Source organism: Salvia miltiorrhiza, chromosome 5 (assembly GCF_028751815.1).
Source record: "Salvia miltiorrhiza cultivar Shanhuang (shh) chromosome 5, IMPLAD_Smil_shh, whole genome shotgun sequence".
Lineage (NCBI taxonomy): Eukaryota > Viridiplantae > Streptophyta > Magnoliopsida > Lamiales > Lamiaceae > Salvia > Salvia miltiorrhiza.
In genome coordinates, this window is record NC_080391.1 from 19,596,217 (window position 1) to 19,621,280 (window position 25,064).

Consider the following 25,064-nt stretch of genomic DNA (forward strand, 5'->3'; position numbering starts at 1 on the left):
CGGCCCGACTGAACAGGGCCGCGTCCCTCGTTGTCTAAAAGCTAAGTTCTTCAAGTTTCGTTCCCCTCTTATTCTACGAATTATAGGTGTTGTTGTGCTAAGTAAAAGGCCATGATTTTTAAGCCTAAATCGTGTATGGTTACATGCTGTTGGTTATACATAGAAGTGAACATGCTGTTGTTTTTTTTTTTAATAAGTAAGAAGTGAGACGATAAGGCTATGTGTGTAATTCATAGTGTGTTTGATTCTATAGAAGTAACTAGTTATGCTACTCCCTTCGTATGATGCATTTCAATCTAATGAATATGATTTCTGTGGGTGTGCATCATGTAACAGGAGGAAGTAAATTGAAAAGAAACAGAATACCTTAATGTTTGCTTTGGTTGAAGGTTGCAGTTGAATTAAACTGAAACTTGTGAATACTTTGGCAGAGATGGATGAATAGCAGTACAAGTGTGGAATGGGAATGAAATGCGGAGGTTATATGCTTGAAATCTGAAACCAAATGAAGGTGTTCGGGTGTGAAATGCACACTTGTGCTAGTCAAAAATTTTGCAAATATGCTGCTGGAGCTGGAGTCAAAAAGAGTATTACATAGGCGTGGAGCTGGAGTCAAAAAAATGTCCAGAATAGATGGCTGAGCATGCTTAAGGAATAGCTGCAGATTTTTGCACACACATACACTATTCCTTTTTTTAAGTGTTGGTAGATAGATAGAAAAATAGGGGTTTGTAAAGTGAAGTATAAACAGAAGCAATAATTCTTGTCTTGGAATTTCTATATCTGTAATATTGTATTGCATTTTTTTTTTATATATAAAATCCAACTACCGGGTTTTGTTAATATCGCGTGTTTATGAAACTACTCGATATCTGCTTCCTTTCTTAGCTAGAATAAATTCTAAATTAAATCCGTAGATTTAATTCTTCATAAACCGGAATAAATTCACGACTCAAGAAATAATAATAAAAATAGAAAAATAATTCTATTGTGATTAATAAATAACATGACTTAGCTAAATCAGTTTTGAATCTGAAATGAATAATTGTTGGCTTACTCAATAATTCTCATCGCGGTTTTACTCACGCGAAGCTAACTGGCTTAGTAATAAAATAATAACTCTGCTTCAATTAGAATATAATCCAGTGTCATAAGCTGAATTTAAATAATAAATAATTACTGGGCTTGATTTACTGAAAGATGAAATAATAATTATCGTATTACTGGATTTAAAATATAATAAAAGAGCGGGTTGTTACAAGAAACCCATCGGGAATGAGGGGGGACGATAGGCGTCTGGGTTCAAGGAGAGAGCATAATTTTAAAAAAATGTTCTAACGATGTTAACCCCCGTTAAAATGCGGGGGGGAGGGGGAGGGGGGTATTTGGTGCGATTTTGCCACGTTGAGATAGTAAACAACTTTGAACTCTGACTATAGGGTCATGTACAAGATAGGGACGCCATCGATATAAGGGAATTAAGTACTTAACCCTTCATATTATTAGTAAATGTTTAGTCATATTATTAGTACATGTTTAGTCGCAAATTTGAGATCAAATGTTTAGGTCGGTCTCAATATTTGGCTCTTAAACTGCATAGTTTTGGGTTTAAAAAGGAGTGATAAACAACCACATTGTAGCCATCCATAAATTAATTAAATAAAAAAATTATTTAACATATTTTTAAAAATAAAATAAAATATAATTATTGTTGGAAAATTAATGAAATATCCTTGCCCTAGTTTTGATGATACCAATAATCTTAGTTTTTCTTTTCTAAAGTAGATCCTTTTGAACTCAAGTGTTAGAGTTCAGTTAACTAGTTAGACTGAAGATCGATGGACTGAAGTTTGAAGACTGAAGACTGCTTGATTGAAGATTGCAACTGAAATGGATGGACGAAGTCTTCACTGAAGATTCAGTTATAGCTGAATAACTAATGTTGGTCACGTGGATATAGCGGACTGATACATAAGTCAAGTATCAGTAAACATTCTTCATCAGATTGAAGTTTTAAGTTGAAAGGAAAGCCACGTACACATCAAGTACAGCCGCATTAATGGCAGAGATATGAAGATCGTCCTTTCTTGAGCAGAGCTTTCCTAATTCATGCTAACTTTTCAGAAGCACCATACATCTACTGCTAGAGACTCTCATTCCTCAACAAATCAGGAGTCTCGAAGATTGAAGTCTTAGCCGAAAATTTAAATCTATCTCACAACGGTCAAATTCTTGAAGACCATATTGCCAACGGATCTATTCAAGACTTTGCCTATAAATAGAGTTCGAGGATCATCTTCAATTTTCACTTATTCAAACACTTAAGCTGAACCTCTGCCGAAATTGTGACTCAGCCTACTCATTGCTTTCCAAAATTTGAATTGAAGAAGAGAATATCCAAAGTTCAAATCAGTTAACTGATTACCCAAATTCTCTTACATCCTTAGGCAATTTCCTTGTAAAATCCCTAGCCTAAGTTTTGATTACAGAGAGTCTGTTCTATGTAATCATGTTGGTATTTCGAACCCCTTTTCAACCGAGTGAAAAGAGAGTTTGAGAGAGAGAGAGAAAGTTCTAGACAATTGTCTGAACTCAAGAGTTCTTAGCCCTCTCAAGCAAGGCGAGTGTAGTCATTGCAACTGCGAGCTGAGAATGAGACGACAAGTCCAATCCAGTGTATTGCCACTAAAACTTTGTTTCAGTTCAAGGTTTGTTGTGCACCCGTAAGCACTAGCCCAGAGTGATTGTTAGTCTGATCAACTGACCGTGGACGTAGGATCGTGTTTCCGAACCACGTAAAAATCTCGTGTTGATTATCGCTTTCATTTTTACTTTTCCTCACTTGTGCACAAATTCCTCACTTAACTGAAACTGATAATGGAATGTCTCACTTTTCATAATGGAATGTCTCATTCATTTTTAGCAATATATTCTCTCTTTATACCTAATATTTAAATAATTTCCATCAATCCACTTTATCAACTTTCTACACATTTCTTAATCTTTATGCCTAAAAGTAATGAGATATTTGTAATGGGACGGAGAGAGTAGTAATATTTTAAATAGTTAATATTTAACTAAAAAGGGTATACGATGTATTACTAGTGGGACATCCCAATATAGTAACTGAGACATTATTAGTGGAATGGATGAAATATTAGTTTAGTGATTAACATCCATTTTACATGGTTTTTATTTGTGAATTTTTGTATTTTTAAAAAAAAAAAATTAACTTGTATGTTGTCTTTTGATTTGTTTTCATTATCATACAAAAATATCATATTTGGGTATAATTTTACGTGTTTGATCAATTTTGAATGTTTTGTGACAGCTAAAGCACAATAAGATACTTGAAAGTTGAGAATAAGATAAAATGTGCCAAAGAATAAGGAAATTGAGCTTGATACGACTAAAGTTCGAAACAATATTAATTAATTCATAGATGAAAATGAATCAAGAATCAATCCACAAACGAAGAAGAAACGGTTGAAATAAAGGACGAGTCACTAAGACATGTAAAATTGACAATCTGAGTAGCCACACATTAACATATAAATTAGCAATTAACAATAAAAAAAATATAATAAATCGTCCAATAATAAAACTTGTAAAGCTATGATGAATCTTCAATTGCTTCCAATCTTCAAGTATGTCGTCTCTTTAAGTTCTCCAAATGTAAATATGAACAAAGGTAAAATCTAGGTGTTGGGAAATTAATGAAATATCATTGTCCTAGTTTTGATGATACCAAAACCATTTCAAAAGCTTCTCTTGTTTTTAATTCTCTTATGGGCTAAAGTGTTTTAGTCCTCACAAGCCTTGACTGAAGATGCAAAGACTGAAGATCGAAAACAGCAAAACTGAAGCATACTAAGCTGGACAAACAGTAGGACGCATCTTGACTGAAGTCACAAGTCACCAGCCACTAGTCGAAGATTCTCATGTAAAGCAACACCAACATTGAACTGAAGCTTGAATCAAGCATCAGTCGACTTTCTGCTTCTAACTGAAGTAAAGAGTACCAGACACGCCACATTTAATGCTCAAGTACAACAGCATTAAATGCCGAAGATTTGAAGATCGTTCTTGCAAGTACCAGAGCTTCCCTTTGCGTGTAAAGATGCAGAAACACCATACTCCAAGGATAAGACAATTAAAATTTCTGTCAAATGGAGTATCCGAAGATTGCCACCTCAGCCCAAGAAGCGACATCCTCTCACAACGACAGAAATCCTGAAGACCATCTCTCCAACGGATCTATTTAAGACTTCGCTTATAAATAGAGCTTGAGAAACAACTGCAATCTTCACTGATTCGAAGACATACGTTGAAACTCTGTCAATTTAAAGAGTCAACACTTTCATAGATAGATAAATTTCGAATTAAAGAAGAGGGTGAAAAATCATTGTAAAATCAGTCTAGCTGATTACCTAAACTCTCTTAGTAGACTAGGCACTTCTTGTTTTATTTTAAGCCTAGAATGGATTACTCGAAAGCCTGTTCTCAGTAGTCCTACTTGGAAGTGTCCAAACCTTTTTTCAAACAAGAGAAAAGTGTGTTTGAGTGGTTGTTTAGTACCAAGAAACTAAACAGATAGTTCTTTGGCACCAGTTAAGCCAAGTGATTGTTGTTTAGTACCAGCAAACTAAACAGTTCGGTCCCTTGGCACCTGGTAAGACCAAGTGGTTGTTGTTTAGTATCAGAAAACTAAACAAGACGGTTACCTTGGCACCAATTAAGTCAAGAGGGAGTTCAGATTAAAGGTTCTGTCTCCAAAGACCTTAGCATTGCTGATTGGACACGACAGTGTCAGGGCGTGCGAGTGTTAAATCCAATTCAGAGTGGATTGATAGGTTTGTTGTGCACCTTTAAGCATAAGCCCAGAGTGTTTGTCAGACAAATAATCTGGCCGTGGAAGTAGGAAAGTTGTTTCCAAACCACATAAAAATCCTTGTGTTCTTTATCTATTTTCAGTTATTTCCTTACTTGTGCCAAACTATTTTAAACTGAACTGGATTAACTGAAAAGTGTAACTAAGGATTTTACAAGTGACAAACCTTTTCTAAAGGCCATTCGCATTAAGTTTAAATTCTGCTGCTGGGTTATTAATCCTACTGACGACTCAACAGATAGTCAGAGAGATTAATAACTCCACTCTATTTTACAAACTAGACTGAAGCTTTACTTGGATATCAGTTAAGCCCAGTGCTCGACTGATGTCAAATTACTGAAGTATTTTCAATATCAGTCTACAACCTATTTCGAACTGAAAAATTTGGTTAAGTTTGTTTTATTTGCGAAAAATAGCCCACATGTGTATTCCCCCCCCCCCTCATACACCTGTCAATCAACCTTCCGGGACCCCAACACTAGGGTCTTTTCTTGAAGCTCTCAAGTTGTATTTAAAGGTCATGGTGTCAAATACAATACATGACTCGAAAATACTAATAAAAACGCATCTGGGACAATATTTTAGAACTTTTCCATCTTTTTCCCGGGGTCAAGGGTCGCGGCCGCGAGTCCTCCAATTTTTTTGTTTCGGTCATATCTCTCTCATCCGAACTTCGATTTGCCCCCATTCTTCCAAATTTTACAACAAGTAAATGATCTACAACTTTTATTTCAAACCATTCTTCCAAATTCTGCTTCAATATTTCTGAAAATTCAGTCAAACAACAAGGAAATAGCAAGTTTTTGACAATAAATCAATATACACTCACATAAATCATTAAACACACAAAATTTTCATAACTAAACATCGAATATGACACATCAAGAAGCAAAAATACATGTTTATCTAGATTGCACAGGTGCGAGGGGGCGGGTGCGGGAGCGATACGATTCGGGTGCGGGGATACGGATTTTTAAAAATTATAGGGTGCGATTCGTGAAGGATACGTCTATTATATTTATATATTTTATTATATATAACCAATCAAATACCATATATATTTATATATTTTAGTATATATAACCAATCAAATTTATAGAGTGGAAATTTAGGAGAGTTAAATTATAGAGTATAATGTATTAGTCCATCATAAAAGATTCAACACTAAAAACACAATTTTGCAGCCCATCATAAAGAATTCAACCTATGAAGACCCAGCCCATTTCAATAAAAGAAGGGGCCCAAAGCCCATTTTAATACTTAACCTAAAATAACACACACTTAAACACACTCCATCACACACACACTCAACACACATACGCCGCACCCTCCCATCTTCTCTAAACCTCTCTCTCTGTCGGAAACTGCCCCGCCCTCTCTCTCTCTCGATCCTGTTCCCGGCGACGGGTCCGGCGCCGCCGTCGTCTTCCCCTTCTCTCCGTCTCACACCTCTGTCTCTCTTATCTCTCAATTTCAGACTTCCTCTATCCCAAATCTAAAATCGAAAGGAGCCCTGAATTTCCTGAAATCGAATCCGCCTCCGCCTCCGTTTGATGCCGCCGCGTCCTGCAAATCCGGCGACTGTTAGTCGCCGTTCTACCCTCGTCTCTCAAAATCAGGGGAGGTCGCCAACAACTCCCGATTCGCGAATCCGATTCTCGAATCCATTTTTTTTTTTTTTTGGGGATTCGCCAGGTGGCGAATCCCGTGCGAATCGGACGCGAATCGCGCCCGCACCCGCCCCCCGCGCGAATCGGATACTGCACGGGGGTGATTTCCGGCGAATCCGTGCATTATAGATGTTTATAAAGCATTAGCCACATTATCACTAGACCAACGTACGTACACACTATTTTTCCTCTTTTCTTAATCAATGAAGTGATCTCAACTTACGACTAGTCTCATCTTGCGGTTGGCCCCATCTTCTTTTAATTTAATTAACTAATTTAATTTTATTAATTACTTTTTCTAATTGATAATTAATAAATTTAATTACAAAATAATATATTTTTTTAACTAAATCTAATCAGTGCATATATTTTTTTAATTAAATTTAATCAGTGAAGATGAACAGTATATTTGAATGAAAGTAATTTTCCATCTAAATGAAATAGGGCCATCGACATTCCACGATTTGAATTCCATTGGATATAATATCGGTCTTCGTGTTGAGTTTGGTGGTGACAACTTCTTGAATATAATAACAACATTTTAAATTACTTAGGTAGTAATAATGGATATGCTTTCATGCCCACCAGCCAAACTTTATCTAAAAAAAAAAATCAATATTCTCGAATAAAAATTGTAAAAGTCCATTTCTTGTAGTGGAAATAGAACTAGTTATTTTAAAATATAAACATATAATTAAGTACTTTGTTGGATACAGCAAACAACTTAATTAATTGGTCGACTTCAATGTTAAAGAAATTAAAACAAACAATCTAACATATATATTATATAATGTTGTCGTACGTGAGGATAAAAGGATAAAAATTGTTCTCCAGTCTCTCAGCAGACATAAAAAATTTGTTCATATTTCAATTTATTATGTGTAATAGTAGGTATAAAGGCTTATATCCAAAGTGAGTAGAATACAAAACCAAATTAAAATGTTAAATTAATAAAATGAGATATCAAAGTGCCATTTAACGTCAAAAACCTTAGTACTTTTGCATAAAAAATTCTCATCAAATGGATAAGTTCCAGCTGCTAGACTGTTCTTGTTGTTATTTTTTAGCTTTGTGTGATATGATAACAATTTTAATTAAAACATGGGTGATGCTACTTGGATCCATTTGATCCGAATTAAATGCAATAGATATTTTCTAATATAAAAAGATATTTTTACTCTTTGTATATTTTTTATTTTATAATTTTAATACTCCCTCCGTTCACAAAAAAATAGTCATTTTTTTGTTATTCTGGGATGTCCACAAAAATTAGTCTCTTTTCATTTTTGGAAACTATCTATCACATGGTGAGCCTCATTCTTCACTCACAATACAATTAATTATCATTATAAAGACTCTTTTTAAGTGAACCTCTTTCTCCACTCATAATACAATAACTATTTTTATTAAAATTCATGTCGTCCACCTTTAGGACTATTTTTGGTGAACGGGGGAAAAGTGAGAATCAATAACTCAGTATATAGTATTGAATAACAATATTAAAAAAAAAATAGTAAAATTTTTGCTCCCTGCAGAATTTGAATCCAGTAAATTTTTTCCCACTTCAAGTAAATATCAGTCATATGATATATTAAATCAACACCTACAAATCAATCTAAGATCTCACCGTATATGAGGAATCTCATTTGAACCATTCTCTATTGGAAACAAAAAAAAATCATTAAATGTTTGTATTTTCAATAAAAATTTTGATTGGTTTTTTTCTTATATATTTATACACACACACATATATATAGGGGAAAGTTCTATTGAGAAAGACAAATATTTAAAGAAAAGTGAAAAACAATCTCATCTATTGATCATAATTCATCAAACGGTCCAGAATTAACAATAAATCTCGTGTCCAAATTTTGATGAATATATCAATAATTGTGATGAACATGTCAGTAAATTTTTATGAACACACGTATTTCTTGAAAATATGTATTTGTTTAAAATTTCGCACTCCAGGATTCGATCTTCAAACGTCCCCAAACGTTCAATAAAATTATTATTATGTTCATCAAAAACTATTGACATGTTCAACGTTTCTAACTTTCAGAAAAAAAAAATTTAATTTCTCCATAGAACCTAACCCTATATATATATATATATAGGAGGCCGCTCCAATGAGACCCCCTAATTTTAGTGAGATATAGGGCACGATCTGGTGCGTTTATTTTATCAATCTTATGGCTGATATTGTATTTGGAGGGTGATTTTTTTTCGCAGGGTTCGAATCCTGGAGGGAGCAGAATATTTAAAATATTGTTATTCATCAGTATATACTGCATTGTTCATCAGTATATATGGCTCTATTCATCAGTATATATGTCTTATTCATTACGAATTTTTTAAATTTTATTTTTCATCAGTATATACATCTTGTTCATTAGATATACGTTTTGTTCATTAGTATTATATGTCTTATTCATTGTACTCATGTTACACTAAAAATAGGGGGTCTCACTGGAGCGCGCCCCTATATATATATATATATATATAGGGAGAGGTTCAAGAAAAAATCATAAATAAAAAAAGAACGAAGAACCATTTTCAGCCATTCGATCATCAAGATCTACGGTGGATGCATCATCTTGTTGGATGAATATAGAACCTGGGTTCGAATTCTGAAGGGAGCATTTTTTTTTTAATTTTTTAGTGCATTAATTTTAATAGCGAATGCATTAATTTTTACAGTGAATGCATTAAATTTGATGGTTCTCCCGTTCTCACAAATAATGTAGTTCTCTCTAGAATCACACCCTATATATATATATATATATATATATATATATATGTGTGTGTGTGTGTGTGTGTGTGTGTGTGTGTTTGTACGTGTGTGTATGTGTATATATATATATATATATATATATTAATTGAATAATAATTCATCATTAAATTGGATATGTTTATTTTTAAAAATTGATAATTTATTTTAATTAAAATATATATTTGTCATTCCATTTTTAGAAACATGTTAAAATATTTAAATAAAATTATAGTATATATAATTTAGATTTTAAACTTAATTCAACATATAGTATATAAAATTGGTAAACTTTTAGAGCATCTGCAACGCCTTACTCGAGTGTCTACTCGAGTAAGGCGTTGCCTTCGTGTAGCAGTGTTGCGGGGGGGGGGGGGCGACTCGAGTATTGCTCGAGTGCTCGGGTAGCACTCGAGCGGCGCGTGCTCTACACGCGCCCGAAATAAAAAAAAATATTTTCCAACGGTTGTTTGCACTATTTTCGAATTTTTCATTTTTTTTTTCAACGGCTCTTTTAGCCGTTTGAGCCCATTTTCTTTTTTTTTTCTCTTCTTTTCTCTATAAATAATACTTCTCCCTCACTCATTCATCACAACTCACTTTCATTCATCACAACTCACTCTTTCTTCCTCCTACAATTTTTCTTGCAAAATATCATATTCGTTCTTCCAAAAATATCGTCACCTGAACATGATTCTTCGCCCGATTCCGACGAAGTCGCTGAAAAGTTCATGGAGTTAGTTGAGTTGCAGAAACAACTGCTTCAATCATACTGCCCCCAACCGGCGCCAGAGCCGGCGCGTGTCAAACATCCCCGATCATACGTCCACCGTGATCGTGAAGAGGTCCATGTACGTCTTATGCAAGACTACTTCATCGACAATCCAACATACGACCCTACTTTTTTCCGGCGTCGATTTCGCATGCAGAAGGAGCTGTTCTTGCGCATCGTCGAGGCTGTTCAAGGTGAAGATATTTTTTTCCATATGAGCACTGATGCACTCGGTCGAGATTATCTTTCTCCTTTGCAGAAATGCACGTCGGCTATCCGCCAATTAGCCACCGGGGTTAGTGCGGATGTTTTCGATGAGTATCTCAAAGTGGCGGACTCAACCGGTCGTGTATGCCTAAAGAAGTTCTGCAAGGCGGTCATACGGGCTTTTGGAGCCCATTACCTGCGCCGTCCAACGCCAACTGACGTGCAACGCCTACTTCATATGCACTAGGCGAGACATGGTTTTCCCGGGATGCTCGGGAGCTTAGACTGCATGCATTGGGCGTGGAAGAACTGCCCAAAGGCGTGGCACGACGCCTACACACGCAGGGATCAGGGAGAGCCCACCTTGATATTGGAGGTCGTTGTCTCTTTCGATTTGTGGATTTGGCACGCCTTCTTCGGCGTCGCTGGTTCAAACAACGACATCAATGTGCTGAATCAGTCGCCTCTCTTCTCCGACGTGTTAGGAGGAACTGCGTCGCCGGTGGTCTTTCATGCCAACCAGCGCGAATATCGGATGAGCTACTATTTGTGTGACGGCATATATCCGGAGTGGCGTTGCTTCGTCAAGAGTCCATCAATGGCAACCAATCCGAAGGAGGCAAGGTTCAAGAAGATGCAAGAATCGGCACGGAAGGATGTCGAACGCGCCTTCGGAGTACTTCAAGCTCGGTGGGGAATAATTCGAAGTCCGGCGCGCAATTGGTACGTAGAGCACCTGAAGGACATCATGTTGTGTTGCATCATTCTCCACAACATGATTGTGGAGCACGAAGGTGAAGCGGCTGCCAACTGGAGAGATGATGACGGGGCGTCTAGCAGTGCTTCGACAGAGAGTGCTGGACAAACACCGGTGTCCTTCGAGGAATATGTGCGAAGGGATACACTTCTCTGAGATAGACATCTACATGCTCAGCTCCGAAATGATTTGGTGGAGCACCTTTGGGCACGTTTCGGACCTCTAGGGCCAGAGTAGTTTATTTTTAGGAATTGTTTTTATTTTATTTAAGTTTTATGTAATATTTAGGATTTTATAATTAATGCAATTTAAATTTGAAATAAATTGTGTTATTTAAATTTGAGCAATTAAATTTAAAGGAAAAACATAAAAATCAAAACTAATGTTATCAAGTAGGCTATCAAGTAACCCCAATGCAGCACTACCTACTCAATAACACAACCACTATCAAGTAGGCTATCAAGTAAGCACATTGCGAATGCTCTTACTAGGGATATTTATGATAAAAACATATTTTTATTTTTAATATTATAACTGTTTTATCCTCATTGATCACAATCAATTTTATCCAAATAAATTTACCCTTAAAATATATATCTAGTCAACAACTTATCAGTATCAATCCTAAGAATTAATTGATTAATTAATGCATAATTTATGCTCGCCTTTGAAGAGATTTATCTTAAAAATCATAAAAATTTTGGATCTCCAACACTCAACTTTGAAATTTCCTCCACGGTCGCTGTTTTTTCGAGCTCATCTGTAACAAAATGATATTAATTTCATTTTTAACATAAAAAATGGATGATATTTTGAGATATCTATTTTAAACAATATTTACAATAAAGGAGGAGGTGGGGTTGGCCTAAATATTTTTACCTTTTAGTAGGCCATGATGAAATTGTTAGCTACCCAAATGGTGGTACAACAATTATTGTATTTTGAAGACAAATGGAGTGTTGGGATATAAATCATAAAACTATACACAGTCCATTGACACCTAAAACACAACAAGCTCTACATATTTAGATACAAAAATGATTAGTTAATAATGATTCCTTCCCACCATCTTTCTTTACTTAACCACCGACTACTCTTCTTCGTGTCAAACTATTCCAATACTTATTTATGGATGACCAAAAAAATTCGCAGTTGATATTCGAGATAAATAAATTCTACTCTTATGTATTAATCCATTTTTAATATATAAAATACATACGTTAGTTTAAGTATATATATATATTACATAAAACTAAATTTAGGAACTTTTTTTTATCGATTTCCCCCAACTTAAATGATTTCGAAGATTTTTTTTTTTTTTCAAAAAGTTGAATAATTTGATTGACTTAATATATCAAATATTATTCTCAATCCTCACCATTCAAATGAAAACTTTCATTAAGTGATAGAAAGTTGATCAAAAATACATTAAAATCACATTTTATTGTCATTTTCAAGAATTGGAACTCTCAAATTTTTTCCCCTTCATCTTTTGTGTTATGAAAGATTGACATTTGAATTCAAATTTATTTGTTGTCGTCATATTATTAACAGAAATCATAGCCAAACATCAAACTAGACCACCTAAGTAGGCGCAAAGTATATTAGAGGTAGACGTATAGTAGTATCCCTTCTTCTCAAAGCACTCTGATTTTTATTGGTTGGATTTATTAAATAATATGGTTGAAAATATCACCTATTTATCTATATATATACATAGGAATCAAATAACTTTTTTTCTGTGTAAACTAAAAAAAATTATCTAATCATTGATCTTTATATAATCTATGGCTATCACAAAAAGAACTAATATAATATGTCAATAGCATTAACATTAAAAAAAAAAAAAACATTAATGTAGGTATAAAAAGGCATTGACATACACATATAATATAGTATTACTTAGTTAACACGTGCGTGGATGAATTTTTACTAGAGTTTTTTTTTTATCAAGATTGTGAATTTCCCCTAAATTGTAAATGATGTAACGATTAGGTGGCAGCCAGATGTGTGCACTATATTATTGGGGTCATGAAATAAAATAACGTAGCTTTATAAATATGATATAATCCCGGTAGCATGACAAGATTAATTCTGCCGCCGTCGCATTTGGTTGAGGGAGACTCCACATAATAATAAATAATAATAATAATAACCAAAATTCAAATTTTTTTTATGTCAAGGAATTATTAACATTTTCTAGTAGAGAGATGGATAAGTATTAAAAATGTTTTTTTTCTACCAAACACGATTTAACACAAGTTTTTGTATTTAATAAATAAAAAATTATGAATTCCCTATTCTCTATGTTTTCTTCTAAACAAGCAATTCCAATTCCTTTTTATACACAAAGGAATATTTAATTTTTTCTTGAGTTGCGCAAAAAAAATTACGAGCTATAAAAATTATGTCATTGATCCTGAAACAGCTCAATTCATTGGGGACATTGAGTATGTCCAACTTCTGAATTAAAATGGTGTATGCAAATTGAAAGAAACTTTATTATAATAACTAATAAATTTAATGGAAGTTCCTATATTTATTGTCACACAACGCTCCAAATTTATCAGTAAGGCTTGCTTCCCAACGAGTATAGTAGCAAATAGTAAAGCCATTAAATAAATGTTACAACAAAAAGCTTCAATATATTTTGGAGGAAATTATTATTTCAACGACCTGTAATCAGTTTTGATATGTATGCAGCATTTATATGTTCGATAATTAGTTACTCCCCATCTCACGAATCTTGACATATTTGGTTTCGGCATGAGAATTAAGGAATTGTAGATTAGTGTTTTAAGTGTGTAGCTAGTTAATAAAGTATAAAAGTGATAAAATAGGAGAGAGAATGTAATAAAAGTGATAAAATAGGAGAGACAATGTAATAATTATTACCTTATTTAGAAATGTGTCAATATTCTTGGGACGACCCAAAAAAGAATACGTATCAAGATTCGTGTGGAACGGAGGGAGTATATCTTTCACTTAATCAACAATATTGCTTATAGAAACTATGACTTAATCGTTAATGTAAAAAATACATTAAGGATTTCTAACCTACCAATATTTACTCTACAAAAACAGGCAAAACAACAAACTGCTCGATACATTATATCTAAAAAGTCACGAAAGCTCACTAATCTTTTATTTTTTACCAGTGAATATCAAATAAATATTAGAAAATAAAATACCATCTGTACTACAACATTTGATTTTTATTTTAATTTTTCACAAACGTACGCCCCATATATGCAAAATTATAAATTATTACTTATATTATCATTATTGTTAACCATTTCATCATACATTTAAAATAAGTCATCTTTAATTTTCTTTCATTGTTAATTCCAACTGATCAATTCGTCAGTCGTTGGAATTGAAGTCATGATCGAGATCCCCTTGACGCGAGCTACAATAATGATAATATTCATATTCATTTTTAATTTTGCATACATTGAGATGCAATTATAAGAAAAACAGAGTATAAAATGGTATTTTCCCAATTAATTAATTACATAATCTATACTATATTAAAAGAGGAGTTTTCAATTTGAAATCAATTTCAAATTGATTTTAATGGCGATTTTGTAAATAATGGAGAAATTAAAGTCATAATTTTTGCAAAACTCAAATCTATCTATAACCAAAAAAACGTGTTGCATAAAAAATGGAGATGATGGGTTGACCATATTTTCATTCTACTTTTTATTATTTGTTTTTTTGTTGTAATTTCTTTTAAATTATTTTTCGGTTTCTTTTCATTTTGAGAATTTTTGTTTTTTCTACAAATTATGTATTTTGATTAATTAAATGTATTCAATATATATATCAAATTAAAGATCATGACAAAAAATTTAATTTGATAATATATATATATATATAATAAGTTTAAAATATTAATTTTATTCAAATTAAAAGTTTCAAAGTTATTTTCTTTTCTCTCTCCTTTCTCTTAGTATTTTATACTACAAGTTTTTTTGAAAAGGAAGTTAGCTCTTTCAAAAAAAACTTGTCTTTATTATTTGTGTTAAAATATTTTGTGAAATCATGGAAACATAATTTTGTGTAAATGATACAAATTTTATTATGAAATACGGGAAGTATATAAATTATCTCTTTATTTATTTGTTAAAATTCTATGAGGCATTTATAATTTTTTTTTTTTTGTGTTGTAATTTATTTTTTTTGTAGATAGATACAAATTATGGAATATTAACTTTATAAGTTCAATACAGTATTTTTAGATTCTCACTGAAAATGTAGTTTCCAACCATATATAGATATGCGTTTACACAATTTTCATAAAATATTTGAATCCACCAACTATATGTCTTACAAGATTTTTCATAAAAAAATTAAAATAATAAATAAGTGCACTTTTCAAATTTGCCAACTTTCATAGTATACTTTTTAGTTTAGATATTTCTCAATCTGCATTTTTTCAATTCAAAGTTCTTTTCTCATCCTTAGATAAAAATGAACATAAACAAATTATATTAATATGTTGAGTTTTTGTTGAAATGGCGAAAATTTAAGAATTGTTTTGTTTTGGCATATTTTTCATCCTTTACAATAATTTAATTAGGGAGCTTAAAATTTGCCTTATAACTTCATTAGTTAATACCAAAAAATTTCAATATTAAATATTGACATATGTTAATATGATTAGGCAATATAAGGTCCGACTCGAATTTCCTTTTCCTTTTACCAATTTTATTGAAATTTGATAATAAAAAAAAGGGACACCTGAAAATTTTCATGACCAAAAAATCAAAAGAGAGACAACATAATTAAATAAAAAATCGACAATGAGTAAGATATCTTTATTTAATTTTTTATATAATTCAAAAGTCATGCAACAAATTTGAAATTGCATTGTAACACTATTGATATTCAATATATTTTGTGGTGAATTATTATCTATGTTCCTTAAGCGTGTATTACATATGAATGAGATGACACGGATTTAAGAAATGGTTGGTAGATAATATGTTGACTGTAAATGAATGGTTGTGGTTAAAAAGAGAAAAAATGAGGTCATGTCTCAAAATGAAAGTGATACACTCTTATGAGATAGACGAAAATAGAATATGTGATACATTCTTAGGGGACAGAGAGAACATATATATTTTTGTATCACCATTACAAATTCTATATGTAAATTTTGTATTTTATTTGTATGTAAATTTTATATTTCAAAATACGTAATTTTTCATAAAAGACCATATATTAGTACTTTTACATAATTTATTTTTTTAAGTTATAAATTTATTATGTCCGTGCATCGCACGGGAGTGCGTACTAGTAGTAACTAAAACAACAGTCATCTGACTTGATTCGCCTTTGCTCAACCCTATTTTTTTAGTGTGTGTGTTGGTCAAGCGGTAAGGGGTTAATGCCTAAGGCCAAAGGTCTTGGCCTTTTTATTTCTTTATTTAATATTGTAAATTTATTAAAAAAATATTATTTTTCTTGAGAGGAAATTATAATTTGGAATAAGGTATAAAATTTGATCAGACAAATTTGGGCTAAAGAGCTCACTTTTAGATGAAATTGTTATACTTCTTTATTCTTTATTGCTACCAATTTGTTTTTCCGGTTTTTTTTATAAATAAAACCTGTAGATACATGGCTATAATTATTAGGGTAAATATCATGAAAACCCCTGAATTATACCCACTTTATCAAAAATACTCTAAAACTTTTGAAATGTTATTTAAACCCTCAAACTATCAAGTTTTTTATCAAATATGTTCTGTATCTATTTTTCGGTCACCAGAAATGTGATGTTGCTCGCCGAATGCCACAATGTAATTTATATTCTATTTTTAAAAAAATAACATGGCAGAAACGACTTCGTTTTGTACCATATTCTATCGTGTTTATCACTAATTCTAAGTTATTAGCGTGAATTTCAAACACGATAGAAGTGGATTTTAAATTTCAGAGTGGATTTTTTAAAATGATATGGTACGAAACGACGTAATTTTTGCAATTGCATTTTTAAAAAATAGAATATAAATTACATTGTGGCATCCAGTGAGCCAAATCACGTTTTTGGTGATCGAAAAATAGATGCGGGATATAATTGATAAAAATCTGATAGTTTGAGGATTTAGAGAACATTTTAAAAGTTTATTTTTGATAAAACGGATATACTTCAAGAGTTTTCATGATATTTACCCTAATTATTATTGTTACTGACGTCGTTACGATGTTTCATAATTTCTAGGCGAAATTGGTTAGTTATAAGCGATTGGCCATTTAAGATGGAGGTGAAATTTTAATGGGAAAGTCATTGAGAAACTTAATGGAATTGAAATTCAATTGTTACAGAGTGAATTTCTTTCTTTTGAAATAATGCAAGTTGCAACACTCACTAATATTGATTGCAATAATAGGAAGCTCTGGTTTTCCGCTATTCTTTTTAGTTTATTTATTAAGAGTACTTATTTATTCAATGAATGGTAGATATATTTTACCTAGAAACCGAAAATAAGTACTCCAATTGTTCATCAATCTACAACTAGAATATACTAATCACCAATTAATTTTTTAATCTGTAATTAAATTTTATTAATCATAATTAAAATTTAATTAAGATGGGGACCTCTTTAAGATAATGCAGCTACCGACGTGACACGACTTCTTGTGATCTTATCATTTTGTTATCTGGTCTTTTTATGTGCTAGTAATTATTTTATTTCAACATATTTCTTTTGATTTATTCAAAATATTTAACATAGCAACTGATAGTTGAATCTAGTAGGTCTTGTTACCAAATCGATGGTATCAGTGATATAAAATAACTTTTCAAATATAATTGAAATCATATTATTATTATTATTATTATTATTATTATTATTATTATTATTATTATCCACTGTTTGATTTTGATTTCTAATGAAAATTTTATTTCATTAGAGCACCTGCAACGCAGCTACTCGAGGGCCTCCTCGAGTAGTGCGTTGCACTCGGGTAAGCCGTTGCGGGGGGGAGGTACTCGAGGCATACTCGAGTCTTCGAGTATGCTCGAAGGGGGGGAGAGGGATGGCGCGTGCAATGCACGCGCCCTAATAAAAAAAAGGAAAAATTGATAAATTCGAATTTTATTCGAATTTTGACTGCACCTCCTCGATTTGCGCACTTTTGACCGACCGTTTTCAATTTTTTTTTTCTTCTTCTCCTCTTTAAAAAACCCCAACTTCTCCCCACCATCTTCACACCTCTTTTTCTCCTCTAATTTTCATCTCCTCCATTTCTCTTCAAAAATTTTCTCCGTCATGGATCCACACAATCCTTTCTACGATCCAAATTGGTGCCCCGATCTCTCCTCCGATTATCATCCCGATATGGGAGGAATCAACTTGGAGGAGAGCCCGCCTGAGAAGGAACCGGTCAGTGCACAACAGAGTGTCTCCCCACCAAAGAAAGGCGGCCGGAGGAAGGAAATGGCCACCAAAATCAAGCACGACAAGGAAGGAAGGTACCGTCATACTTACCTTCCCGAGCATACGGATCTCATCGTCCAAATTTGGGTGGAGGAGACCAACGACGCCATCCGTGGGACGGATCAGAAGGGAGAGGCGTATTGGGGCCGGATCTGCGCACGTGTGAACCCCATCCTCGGCGTCGACCTTAAGATCAAGCAACTTCAAGGCCACTGGTCCCGGGTGAGCGCGGATGTGCATCTCTGGGAAGCTATTTGGGTGGAGACGCGCAACAATTGGCCCTTCGGTCATTCGGATGATATGCTTCGTGACAAGGCCCAAATCCTCTTCAGGGCTCGAAGCCCACACATGGCCTCCTTCAATTTCTGGAACGCGTGGAAAGTTCTCCGGAACAATCCCAAGTTCAAGTCGATGTACCTCCTTGGAGACGTGCATGCCTCCAAGAGGACAAAGACTACGGAAGAGGGCGGCTTCACCACCTCGGCGTCGGGCGAGGAGATCTCTTCTGCCCGGCCCATTGGCAACAAGGCGGCGAAGGCGGCGGCGAAGGGGAAAGGGAAGGCATCAGCGTCGCATACGAGCTCGGATCCTCCACCGAAAATAGTGGAGAGGTTGGACAGGACCGACGAGCAGATGAGGGCATTCACCGCCCAGTACCAGCGGAGGAACGATATCAGGGAGAGGGAGCTCGATATGCAGCTCCTGAACACGGATACGACGCACATGACGGACGCACAAAGGGCATTGCACGCGTCCATGGTCGCCGACGTGCTCAGGCGTCGTGGTCTATCCTAGGCTTTTAATTATGTGATTTTAATGATGTTTTAGGTGTTTTTAATTTTTATGTAATTTTTTTTTATGTTTTAGGTGTTTTTAAATTTTTATGTAATTTTTTTTTTATGTTTTAGGTAATTTTAAATTTTATATTTAATGACGTATTTAACTATTACAAAAATATGTTATTTAAATTATGCAATAAAATTTAAATGAAAAACATAAAATCAAAACTAATATTATCAAGTAGGCTATCAAGGAACCCCAATGCAGCACTACCTACTCAATAACACAATCACTATCAAGTAGGCTATCAAGGAACCCATTGCGGATGCTCTTATCCCCAAGCAAAATGTAATGGAGCAAAGCCCCTTACAAATACACGTGATGGGCTCAAGGGAGCCAATATGTACGGGCTTAAGTTGATCTGTTATCCGACGTGCCATCTGATGATGAGTTTATTGGCGTATAAATTATATTGAGATTATTATTTTTAGAGTTAAAAGTATATTGAGAATATTAGGGTTTCCTTATGTTTTTCAAACTGGGCGTAAAGTAGAAATATTTTAAAGAAAGTACTTGTTACTCCACATTAGGTACACAAAGTTCTTAATTACTTAATTTAACTTGATACCGTACTTATTGCCATCCATATTAGCTTGTTGCGAATAATTAAATATTAATTTAGGGAGAAAATAATATGAAGATTATTACCCTAGAAATAATTATCCAACTGCAAATCCAACTAATTCCAAAAGTTGTATCGAATTAATTCATTTTCATAATTTCGAATAGATTAGAGAAAAAAAAATCCAGATTTATCAGCTCAACAGTTTTGAGCCTTTTCTCTTTGTTTCAATTCAACTAAATTGCTTTTGATTTTGATTGTATCCTTGGCGATTTGTTTACTAGTGGCTAACTCAATAGTAGAGTATTGAGTACAGCTAGAATTGTTTGAACGAATTGAGCAACTCATCATACCATTTGTAGACTTTGGTCATCACAATTCACACTAGTATGTTAGAATCAGATTTTGCTAATATTCTACAAAACATAAACCAATACTTTGTTCCATTCTCTTTTTTTGATAAATTACATAAATAAATAAAGAAATTTAAAGACCACACACACGATGAAGGACTCGAACCCAGGACCTCAGGTCTTGGACATTAACCTCATACTGTTTGGCCAACACACGCACACAATACTCTGTTCCATTCTATTACAATGAGCAGTGGTGAATGAAGCACATCAACATCTACCAAACCGAAGATGGAATTAGGAAATCCATTCCACAAAATACACAGCAATCATAAGAGCTATGGAGAAACATGACCTGCAACTATTGCTTTACACTGCCATTTTCATTTCTATCTTCTGGTGCGGCTCATAATCTCTAAGCTCAAAATCAGCTGCAACAAATGAATCAATGTCCTTTTTCTGTGGGTTGATCTTCAATCTCTGTTTTCAAATGGAAACCCAACACAATACTAAGTTACAAAGCAGTGAGAAATAAATAGTTACTGCATGAATGCATCTACAGGGTTTTAAAAAATAGTTAGAACAGTCGCACTTTGAATTGATTTCCTTACATAAAAATGCGGGCTGCTGATAATCTTGTAATGGGTTACCAATAGATCTAGAATGACTCAAAATAGTAAAGTCTAGTAGCATCATCTAGGATCTTTGGAGTATGACTAACAGAAAAAAGACATGTATATAATAAAATATGTACGAACATAAATTGACATTTAGAACAGAAGTACACAATGCGATACTTAACTGGGAAAGGTCTCGGATGTTTTTTAAGTTGGTCCTGCAGAGGGCTGATATGAGTTGTGTAAACATGAGCGTCTCCAATGACATGAACAAAATCACCAGGAACAAGATCTGTGGGGGTAGCATAGAGAATATAAGAAAATATATGTAAATGACACGAAGAGTGCGGTTGTGGATATCTCAGGGACAGGGAGGATTGTATGTGTGATGTGAATTCTAATTTTTCAAAATAAATGCATACCACAAACATGAGCTAGCATGCATGTCAGCAGAGCATAGGATGCAATGTTAAATGGCACCCCAAGACCCATATCAGCAGAACGTTGATACATCTGACAAGATAGCTCACCATTGGCTACATAAAACTGCAGCAAGTCATGTTAGAAAAATCAAATGGAAGACTTGATAAAATTATTCCTAACTTTCTCCTCCTTTTCCTTATACTTTCAATTCCTCTATTCATAACATAACTTTGGAAATTTTTTGCTGTCAATTTTTCAGAAACATTTTAGATATAGAAGAGCCAAACTAGAAGGGATGATAGTTGAGTCAAGCCAACCTGACTAAACATGTGGCAAGGGGGTAAAGCCATCAACTTAAGATCGGAAGGATTCCATGCAGAAAGGATAATACGCCTGTCATCTGGTTTATTCTTTATCTTATCAATCACATCTAGCAACTGATCAAACCCTTGTCCTGTATAGTCCGCGTGCATATTGGTGTATCTGCAATACGAAAATCCTGAATTATAAGGTATGCAATATATTTTGTTTCTCCGCTTTCTACATGGTCTGACTAGGCACTGACCTAGCACCAAAATGTCTCCACTGGAAACCGTATACCGGTCCCAAATCTCCCTCTTCCCTGTCCGTCAAAGCAATACTGGAGAATAGAATCAAATGTTCTTTCATCAGATTGAGCACATACATACAATAAGAACACGGTTTAATATCTAAAAAAATTCTAAACCTTGACACAAATTTGTTATTTTATTAATTCTTAAAACATTATTAACTTAGTAACAACACTCATAAGAGATTTGGCCAACTTGTGAATTTGGTCGAGACTAAAGAGACGTAAATGCTATAAAATAGTTTTTCTTTTGGGTAGGTAGTGGGTAAAGTTTAGTTAAACTGACCAAATCCTAGTCAACTAAGTTAGGTTATATGTTTTATTAGAACTTGAGAAGTCACTGAACTATGAAAATTCACCAATTGGCCAAGATTGCAACGATACAAATATCATGGCTAAATTGACAATTCTCTGTAAAATTGTGAATTCACAGAAGGTTTTTGGAATTATTGGCTATTAAGCCTCTAAAAATCTACAAAATTTGGAGCTGTAATTGCCTGTCGAGGTATTCTCTAGATGCATTGCCATCCCATATGTGTATCCCTTTCTCTTGTAGAATCTGTATAAAAGGGCATTATGTTAGAATCAAATAAAAATGCACATATACAATACACGTAAGAATGTGATATTGACGGAAAACACATAAAACTAGAGAAGTTGTAATACTAAGTGCATCAAAACTTTAAAAAGAAAAGAGAGGAAAAGATACGTAAACAAACAAGTGGTTGGCAAATTTCATACAAGGAAAGTACAAGAGACGAGCTTTGTCAGAAAGAATTTTGCTAGTTGAATTTGCAGGCATACAACTATTATTATCTTCTAATAATATTAACTTTGCAAATTCTACTTGATAAACTTAGTGTAAGGAATACATAAACTAGTTGAATATTACCTTAGCATTTGTTGAACCACTAATAAACCACAAAAGCTCTTCAACAACTCCGCGCCAGAAAACCCTCTTTACGCCAAAATTACGGTCATTCACCACCACAAACACAGGTAGGAAATGTTAATTGTTGATTTGCAGCACACATAAAAAATTTTGTATAATTTATTCTTCAACAACATTTAAAAAATAACATAAGCTGTGGAACCACTGCATCGTTTCTAATACAATAGTTCAATGCAGATATCTTTCACGAGGATACCTTGGTTGTAAGAAGAGGGAAAGATTTACGCAGGTTAAAGCGCATCTGAAAATTTTACAATGCAACTATTAGGAAGGGCTGTATTAAGCAAAAACAACAAATCAATTTCTAAGTATAGTGCCATTTAAGCTTACAAGATACCTGGCAGCCAAATTTTGAAAGAGTGCCAGTCCCTGTGCGGTCATCCTTTTTGTTCCCATTAGAAAGGATATCTTGAACCAGTCTCAAGTAGAGAAACTCTTCATGTTTCTCGAAAATAATCTTAGGAAGGAAAGAGAAATATGAAAGTTTGGGCTTTATGGAATGTGATGAATTATTGCGATTACAAGTTTTCAGTCGCACATATGTCGCAAAACAATAATTGATCCCATTCTCCTGAATGGGGAAGGATGAGTACCATGGATGGTAAACTAACATATCAATAGGAGGTATAAATGTGTCACATTCAAAATGACTCCTGATTTCAGTTATGTGAATAGCATCACATTCCTCAGCATTAAGGGCTTCCCTGCATCAGTACTCATATCATCTTTTCCTTCCATTGCATACACAGATATATTGGAAAATAAGAAAGAAATTAGTAAAAGAGTTAGATTCTACCTCAAAATCTGGCCACCTCCTATCAGGAAAACCTTCTCTACGGACAAACTATAAGGGGGTTCTCCCAACAATTTCAAAGCTGACGAAACACTTCCACATACAATAACATTATCAGAACCAGCAGCAACATCAGAATTTCCAGAACGTGACAGCACAACATTGAGCCGACCAGGCAAAGGTCGAAATTGAGGGGGAATACTTTCCCAAGTTTTCCTCCCCATCATCACAGCATTTTTCTTATCGGGATCCGATGTATTCATGGTGATATCTTTGAAAAATTTAAGATCACTGGGCAATCGCCATGGCAACTTACCATCTTTCCCGATACCCATATCTTGAGTTGCAGCTACCATAACCTGATAAGTTCTATGGGAAACTGGCACCTCGCCACTAGAGGTGCATTCATTTGAATTTGAAGCACCACCCATCACTAAATATCCTGAAGAGAATCTTTGCCCCGTAAACCGTTTACAAGCTTCAAGAGACCGCAAAATCAATGAATGTGAAGCCAAAGTAAATATACTATTCTGAACAGTATAGTCTATTGCAGCCTGAAAATTCATTTACAAAAATAAAATAAAAAATAATAAGAATAATCATCTTTCAAACTCACTCAAATTTAGGGATGAATAACATTAATGGAAATTAAGTAGAATTAGATGAAATCGAAACGTCTAATTTAGGGCAAACAATATGTTCTAACAATCACACCAAAGGGATTTTAATTGCTGAATTTTTTACATTGAACAATCCACAATACATCGACCAATCAGATGAGAAAAAGCAAAGCAATGCAACAAACTAACGGAAATCGAGCAACAATGAGCTTTCCTTTTTGTAGAACAACGCAATTGGAATTCTGGTGCAGCAACGAGAAATCATTTTCTGGAAATTAGGGTTGCATTTCAGTAGGTGAACATGGATTAGGAGTGAACTGAAGTTTAAAAATATAGATATCACCTACCAAAAATAAATATCTATCTATACATATATAAAAGGTGAATAGTTGGAAGAAATTGCAAATTTGCATCTTCCCGCCAAGAACAATGCCATCACATTTTCCACCCAAAAGTTTGGCTGCCAAATGATACTTGCAGATTTTTTTTTACTCTTACTGAAAAGTTGATACCGCCGAAATGCTAACACCAAAAACGAGTATTTGCAATTCGAAGATCAATTTGAAATTTAAATACTACCTTTGGAGCTCAAAATATTAAACTTATAAATAACAAAATAAGTTAGTTATGAACATAGATAGAAGGGCATACTCGGATGGCGAGCTGCGATAGGCGGCGAGGAGGAAGGAATTGAGGAGAATAATTAGAATACGAAAGAGAATGGGGAGAGGGGTTTGGTTGCGCGCGAGAGTGAGTGAGCGACTGAGGATGACATG

At 34.0% G+C, this 25,064-nt stretch overlaps 1 protein-coding gene across 5 annotated transcripts; it reads right to left on the reverse strand.

Annotated features, from left to right (window-relative positions):
• Nucleotides 1-20,346: 20,346 nt before the first annotated feature.
• Nucleotides 20,347-25,064, reverse strand: LOC130986590 (putative bifunctional dihydrofolate reductase-thymidylate synthase). 5 transcript variants are annotated; one of them, XM_057910035.1, is made up of 12 exons: nt 24,940-25,047; nt 24,383-24,556; nt 23,672-24,222; nt 23,213-23,579; nt 23,072-23,116; nt 22,816-22,881; nt 22,421-22,482; nt 21,879-21,953; nt 21,631-21,796; nt 21,313-21,436; nt 21,076-21,182; nt 20,347-20,753 (listed from the first exon to the last, which is right to left on the reverse strand). In XM_057910035.1, exons 2-12 carry the CDS (start codon nt 24,431-24,433, stop codon nt 20,643-20,645), a joined length of 1,725 nt encoding a protein of 574 aa, XP_057766018.1. In that variant the 5' UTR covers nt 24,434-24,556; nt 24,940-25,047; the 3' UTR covers nt 20,347-20,642. The 5 variants fall into 5 exon arrangements, with proteins under 5 accessions (XP_057766018.1, XP_057766021.1, XP_057766017.1 ...); XM_057910038.1 differs by lacking the exon at nt 24,383-24,556 and having other exon boundaries at nt 24,940-25,064; XM_057910034.1 differs by having other exon boundaries at nt 20,347-21,182; nt 24,940-25,056.

Bases quoted from the DNA above. Each gene is read 5' to 3' on its own strand.
- LOC130986590 (XM_057910034.1), bottom strand. From the start codon at position 24,433: ATGTATTGTGGATTGTTCAATGTAAAAAATTCAGCAATTAAAATCCCT. The intron at 21,954-22,420 runs GCAATTACAGCT...TCTATTCTCCAG, and splicing joins TCTAGAGAATACCTCGACAG to TATTGCTTTGACGGACAGGG. The intron at 21,797-21,878 runs GTCAGTGCCTAG...TTCGTATTGCAG, and splicing joins TGGAGACATTTTGGTGCTAG to ATACACCAATATGCACGCGG.